The following is a 7,578-nucleotide window of genomic DNA, read 5'->3' on the forward strand; positions in this document are numbered from 1 at the left end:
TAATATTAGTGGGAGTCGTTTCAATTCTGTTAACGTATTGTAATTTCAGATTTTCCGTTTCTTCTAGTTTCATCGTGATTTCTGCTTGTTCTAATTTGTCTACTAGTTTTCGAAAATCTAAATCGGGTTCTCGAATTGAAGAAGGATGTGATGCTCTCTTTTTTATTGCTATTTTCCTTAATTGTGGTGTTAAGGTCATCATTAAGATTTCTGTCATCTTTGTGTTTTTATAGTCATGTGTATTTAATGAATATGCTTTTCGAACTAGTGTTTCGATTCGTACTGCTATTTGCTTGATGGTTTCGTTTGGTAATCTGCGAATTTCATTACATAAAACTCTTTGTTGTTGTTTGTTTCTTTCGGAGTCAAACATTTTTGAAAATTCTTGTGTAAATCTTTTCCAGTTTGATTTTATTTCTAGAGGTAGTACTGAAAACCATTTTTGGGCTGCGCCATCTAAGGTTGTTTGTATTAACGCTGTGCGTCGATGTATCCAATTTTGATGTAGTGGCGTATTTATTGGTTCAGGTCCAATATTTAAAATCAGGTTTGCTGTTACTGCATTTAAATAATCTTCTACAGAATATTCAGGGTCTGTTCCTGTGAAAACCATTAAAGGTTTGTTTGATGTTATTGATGATCCACCCATAAGGTATGGATTCATTGTCATTTGTAATGATTCTGCTGCATTTGGCATTTGAGAAAAATTTGAAAGTTGGTTTCTTGTTATCTCATGTTGTTGGAGATAATATGGGAGTGGTATTTCATTTTGCATTTGTGATGGTTGATACGAGTGTGCAGTCATTGGATTTTGTTGTTGAATTGGTTGAAAAGATTGTGTATTAATTGGATTTTGTTGTTGAATTGGTTGTTGATTTTGTGCATCTATTGGTTGTGGAGAAAAATTTCTATGATTTGTACGTGTTCTCTGTATTCCTTGTCTACGATATTCTTGAGTATTTTGTGCAAATATATCTGGTTGTAAGAAATCATCATCTGAGGATAAATAATCCATTTGATAAGATGTCTGTTTTTTATTTTTATTTTGTTGAAAAAATGGGTAATTTTCACTGTGATCCCGTGGAGGATTTGTTTGGAAATTTGTTGAATTAGGTTGGGCCATTGGGTTATCCCAATTTCGAGATCTTGTATATTGGTTAAAATTTCTTTGTGGTTGATTATATGTTTTTGATGGATGTGTATAATTATAATTATGGTCTGCAAAGTTGTTTCTAGTGAATGTTTTGCGTGTTTTTGGTGGTATTGTCATGGGTCTGTATGTTTGGTAATCCATATGTGAATATTTAGGGGCAACCGAAGGTTTAACGGTTGATTGTAAGGTTACCTGTGTTTGTGAAGGATTTGTATTTCTTGGTGTTGTTAAATTTGGGCGTATTGGTGAAATACTTTGTTGTGTAGTTGTTGTGTGTACAATTTCTTCATTTATGAAGTGTGATGGTGTCTGGATATCTTGTTGAGTAAGATTCCTAGTTCCATTGAGGTTTTCATTGTGTATAACTGTAGAGTTTAAACTATTATTTTGTGTATCGGGTAAAAATGTATTATAGTTTAATGGTGTTGCATCAATTGTTAATGGTATTACTCTTACATAATCTCTTATGTAAGATATTGTACCTATTGCTTGACTTGAGATTGATTGTGGAAAGCTTATAAATGCGGGATGAGACCATTCGGGGTCCCAAACATAATCTGATTGTTCTGTGATAGCGGTATCATCGTTCGAATTTTGGGGTCTAAAATTTTTTCGTGCTTGTGCAATTAAATCAATATTGTGTGTGAAATAATCTATTATGAACCATGCCAAAATTTTTTGTAGATCGTGTTTTGTATGTTGTGAAACGTCGTCTTTCGTGAAATTTTCTTTAATGATGTTTAAATAACTAGAGAGTAGTGTGATTTCATGTCGTACTCTTAAATGTTTAGATGTTTCTGTCGGTGAGACATTTATTATTGGGATTTCGTTTTCTAATATCGAAATATAACTATATATTATTGCGAAAACTTCATTGGTGAATATGGAGTTTGCTCTTTGTGAGTTATGGTATTGGATGCTTTTTATATATTCTGAAAAAACTTTTGAAAATTCTAAATCAAGATCGTCTGTTTGAATTGTATATTTTCTATTATTATGGTTTGGTGAGGTGAATTCTATGGAGTAGATTCCATACTGTTGTGTTATGTTGCATATATCTTTTAGATAGTGATCTATGATTTGTCTTTTGATTTTTACATCGGGGAACTCTGTTTTACATGGACTGATTCCGGGTTCAAATAAATTTACGAGTAAATTTTGACAAAATATGTGTTGTCCTCTATCAGTATCTGCGTCTACTATAAAAGGAAAGATTTCATCATCATCTGGAGTTTCTTCACCTGGGGTGTGCGTTGAACTCATTTTTTCGTTCGATTACTGTTAATATGTAATTATTAATGTGTCGAATTGGTTGATTCCAATTGTATAAATGTACTGGTTTGTGTTTGTACTGCTTTTTTATTCTTCTTTTTCCTCTTTGTGATGAATTTGAAGTTGTTTCTGAGTCAGAGAAATATAATTGATCGTGAATTGGGCAATTTTTATCTATTGATTCTTTTAGTTTGTAAAGTTCGTCTAAACTGTTGGTTTCTGATTCTGAAAATGCGTTTCGATTTTTTGAAAATCTTTTTCGTGTTATTTGTCTTTGTTTCGTTATTATTTTTCTTTTTAGTGTTTGTCGTTTTGTTCGAATGTATCCAACTGTTTGTGTATGAGGTGTGATTACAAGGTCGTATTTTTTGTTATCTATTTCACAATTGTGTAAAACGATTGTTTGTTTATTTCCTAGGTTTTTAAATGACATAAGGTTTAGAATGACGGATGCAAAGGGTTGTTAAATGATTTCTATTTTCCTAAACTGTTAGTTCTTACGATTTTTTGGTTAGCTTAACCTGGGTCTGTTTGTTCAGGGTTGGAGAGAAAAGTATATCGATTCCGAAGAATGATTTTTTACTTTCTCGTGGCTAGTATAAGTTAAGGTGTTAACTTACTTAATCTTACTTAGGGGTAGTGATTGTGTTCAAGGGTTGGAGAATAGTAAATCGATCCACAAGGTTCAGGTATAATTAGAACGCGAGTAGTTCGTTAGATACTATTTTAAACTTACTAAGTCTAAGATTTATCCTGGGTCTGGTAAGAGGGGGGGTCAAGTGAAGGATGAATAACCGAAGTTCTTCACTGTTTATCCTAATTTGAATGATTAGTTTTGTTTAAAAATTTCTATTAGTCTTAGGTCTTTAGAAAGGGTTGGGTAGTGAATCGACGTTTGAGGTCGTTAGACACTAATTAAGTGGGTGGGGGAGAACAAAGTTGTTCTGTTTGATCCAAGGATAAGCCTTGATGATCAAATTTGAAATTTAATTAAGTAGAAAATGATTTAAGATCCAAGGATAAGCCTTGATGATCTGGTTTTAAAATTAAGTGAATTTAAGTTTTAATAAAATTTTAAATGTGTGTAAAGGAAAGATTTAGTGTTTTGATGATATTAGTGGGTTTATGATTGCTGTTATGTTTTAGATGATGAAGCTGGAACAACAGGATGATTTATGATTACTAACCATTTATTGTCATGCTACTAATTTTTATTTTTATTTTCCAATAAATATTTTTCAAACATTTTTTGTATAATACTGCAGAGTTTTAGGAAAACGATCTTAGATCTTTTTATCAATCGTTATTGTATATTAATAAATTTGTTTAGCGCCTGAAATGATTTTGAAGAGTAACTTCAAGGTTTTATGTTTGCAAATGGAAATCTAAATTCATTGCAAGTAGTATTCGAAATATAAAAGTTTGTTCTGGCTTTTGCCGAACTATCATATAACTATACGGCAAGTTTCTACTTTGTCGTATGTCGTCTTTGGTTCGAGGTCTTCTTCCAATTCCGGGTAGTTCTGTTATGGTTCGGAATATTGGCTCTGATCTATTGAGTCGGAGAGACATTTCAATTAAATTATTGTCGTATAACATTTTTGTAAATGTTTTTGTCTAATTTCTAATCTATTTTGGTTAATTCTAATCTATTAAGGTCTTGTTCGAGACTTATGGTCGCACCAGATGAGTTAGGACCGAAGTGTAACTCATAGAGTAATTTCGGATAGGGTACACCGTCTGCTCGTCACGCTATCTTATTTTCGGCCGGATAGATTCGTGCAACTTCTTAGTCTAATACCGATCCTAATCTTACTCTTATACTATCTAGTCTCAGGTTGTTTAACTAGTCTCTGCTAGGCTCAATAGATCTAGGGTATACTGGTTTATTGCGGCTGCTGAAGTGCTCGGGAGAGTCCAACTAATTTCTAAGTTAAATTCAAATCTCTCTGGTGCTGAAATTACAAGTAACTTCAGCACTTACAAATAAGTGGGTTGTTAGTTAGATGGACCATGATTGGTTAATATTAAATACTTTACATTGGTAAAACATTTAATTTATCCAATCATAAAATGTAGTTTAGATCAGGTTCCAGATTGCCAATTAGGCCAATTTGGGACAATTAACTCGCGATCTTTTTGCGCTATTAACGCAAAAGCCAATTTACTTCGGGGAAGTTTATTTTCCATAATTGATTTGTTACAGGGAGCGTAATATATTCTTTTGCACTTTGGCGTGTGGGGTGATTCAAATTTTAGATTTTTTTTTTCATTTCATTTTGTTACATTCAATTTGTTGGTGATATTTATGTTATTACTGCTCCACAAACCTTAAAAAGCAGTCAGAACATCCAGGGCTTCGCCCTGATACGAGCAGTCTTGTTTGTATTTGCGTTGTATTTTTGTTTTGTTGTCCTGAAAAAGCGCAATCAAAAACTTTCTTAATTGAGAAGCTAATAAGTTGAACGGCGTTAAAACTTTAGATTTAACAAGGTACTGAGATATGCCAAGTAGACTGACTAAAAACAGTTTCACATAGCTGTAAAAAATGTAAGGTTTTGTATATGGATAGGTGTTCTCTATTTCGGAAAATTCAGTGGTGGAAAACTATGGCATGTTTTTTGGACAAAATTATGTTTATTTTATTGGGTCGTCAAACATCCGAACTTATATAATAATTATGTAACTATATGACGCTAGATTTTCAAAAACAAGACGTAGTTAAATGATCTGATTACAACTTAGCCGACCGGCTTTAATTTACCATCCTACCATCTGTTGGCAAGTTTGGAACACGTTGGCGCGACCGCGGCAGTCCGCCTTCAGTCGATCACTATAACATTTGTTAAACGAACGGTAGAAATCGGATCTTTGCTCTATTTTTTTGAAAAATGTCGGATGGAGTAGAGCTGTGTTGTGGATAATTGCAGCACTTTTTGGTTTTTCGGATTTTTGACAAATCGGATTTTTACACAGTACCCAATTTTTTAAACCTCAAATTGAAAAAAAAACTAATTGTTAGAAACCTTCATTGTGAATTTGGATTCTTTTGTGTAAAAAGACTATGCGTGGACTACTGTTACTACTAAATTTATTGAAGTTTCTTGAAAAAATATTTATGAAGAAAAGGAGACGAGGACCATACTTACGGGCGAGGATCTGAAAAGGCAATATAGGTGCGCAAATTTCACATCTTTCTGCTTAAATGGCAGACTTGAGGTTGATCCTTTGTTTTCTTTCTCTCGTTTGCTCATCACTCCAATCAATTGTCCGTAACTTATTGAGGCCGATGCAAACTCCGAACATTTCACACTGGAAAACGCCTCTCGAGCCTAAAATCAGCACTCGTTATCTGGAAATTCTGTTGAATACGTTTCTGAATAGTACTCTTTGTACTGCGAAATAGTATATGAATGATTTCTATCGCACTGACTAAAAGTATAAACATGTATTTAACTCACAAGACTGGTCAGAGCATCAGAAGTTTTCGGCTTTGGAGATTTTGACTCAATTTTTGCGATCTGCTCCGTTTTTTGTTTCGTGTTTGTAATAGATGATGTCTGAACAGCTTGAACATGTTTGATTGAAGAGGTTGACGATTTTTTCAGTTGACTTTTGTAGTAGTCGTTCCCTTGTCGAATATTTGCAACTGGCTCACAATGATGATCATCATCCAACAAAAAAAATTTACGTTCACTTTCGTTTTTTCCTTTTTCAATTGGCTGAAACAAACAAGAGAGTGAAAAATTTGAAAAGCTGTAAAGCAATAAACTTATTGAACTAATTTGAAATTGGGTTTCAACCATTTGAATTTTGTCACTTTTTAAATCTCACACTTTCAATTTGATCGCTTTTTCAAGTTCAAAACAAAATTAAATAATCAAAAATCAGTCATATCAAACTCAATCATTCACATTCCCTCTTCTGTGATGAACAAAAGCAAGCCTCTCAATTATCCAGCCCAAGTACTTTTACAAGGGTAAGGCTTCCAAAAAACGCTCAAACTTTAAAAATTTGTTTTCAAGCAAAGAATTGGAAATTTAAATAATAAAAATGAGATTATTTGGCTGTCAAACAGAAGTACATTCATATATGAACGTTTTTGGAGTTTTACTCTTTTAAAATTTTGTTGGGCTAAATAAAAGGCTCAATTTGATATAATTTGCTAATCAATTGACTCATTAGATCTAGCTTAATTTTAATTGACTACAAAATTGAGGCCGATGCAAACTCCGAACATTTCACACTGAAAAACGCTTTTCGAGCCTAAAATCAGCATTCTTCATCCCGAAATTCTATCGAATACGTTTCTGAATAGTACTCTTTGTACTGCAAAATAGTATATGAATGATTTCTATCGCACTGTCTAAAAGTATAAAGATGTTTTAAACTCACAAGACTGGTCAGAGCATCAGCAGGTTTCGGCTTTGGAGATTTTGACTCAGTTTTTGCGATCTGCTCCGTTTTTTGTTTCGTGTTTGTGATAGATGATGTCTGAACAGCTTGAACATGTTTGATTGAAGAGGTTGACGATTTTTTCAATTGACTTTTGTAGTCGTCGTTCCCTTGTCGAATATTTGCAACTGGCTCACAATGATGAGCATGCATACATGTATGTTCAATGGCATCACCCAACAAAAATAATTTACGTTCCTTTTCGTTTTTTCCTTTTTCAATTGGCTGAAACAAACAAAAATCTGAAAAGCTGTAAAGCAATAAACTTATTGCACTAATTTGAAATTGGGTTTCAACCATTTGAATTTTGTCACTTCTTAAATCTCCCACTTTCATTTTGGTCGCTTTTTCAAGTTCAAATCAAACTAAATAATCAAAAATCAGTCATATCAAACTCAATCATGCACATTCTCTCTTCTGTGATGAACAAAAGCAAGCCTCTAAATTATCCAGCCCAAAGAAGTTTTACAAGGGTAAAGCTTTCAAAAAATGCTCAAACTTTTAAAAAAAAATTTCGAGAAAGACTTCTCATTTTGAGCTCAGAATAAAAAAATCGGCAAAGATCTAAAGAGTCTAAATTTGCTAAAAACCCACAGCAGTACAAAAATTCCATTTTTTTGGGTCAGCCGGAATAATGAATTGACTGGGCCATTTCGCTCAGAATCACTACTTTTCATTGAACTACTAAAATTATCCAA

General features: G+C 33.1%; 1 protein-coding gene across 1 annotated transcript in view; it reads right to left on the bottom strand.

Annotated features, from left to right (window-relative positions):
- LOC134839972 (uncharacterized) overlaps window positions 1–7,033 on the bottom strand; it is a 24,420-nt gene extending 17,387 nt beyond the window's left edge. The window contains exons 1-3 of the mRNA XM_063855601.1: window positions 6,821–7,033; window positions 5,887–6,147; window positions 5,575–5,757 (exon numbers count right to left, since the gene is read on the bottom strand). Of these exons, the coding sequence (XP_063711671.1) occupies window positions 5,575–5,757; window positions 5,887–6,147; window positions 6,821–7,033 (657 nt within the window). The remainder of the gene's footprint in view (window positions 1–5,574; window positions 5,758–5,886; window positions 6,148–6,820) is intronic.
- Between the last annotated feature and the right edge of the window lie 545 nt (window positions 7,034–7,578).

This window comes from Symsagittifera roscoffensis, chromosome 2 (genome assembly GCF_963678635.1).
Source record: "Symsagittifera roscoffensis chromosome 2, txSymRosc1.1, whole genome shotgun sequence".
Classification (NCBI taxonomy): Eukaryota; Metazoa; Xenacoelomorpha; order Acoela; family Convolutidae; genus Symsagittifera; species Symsagittifera roscoffensis.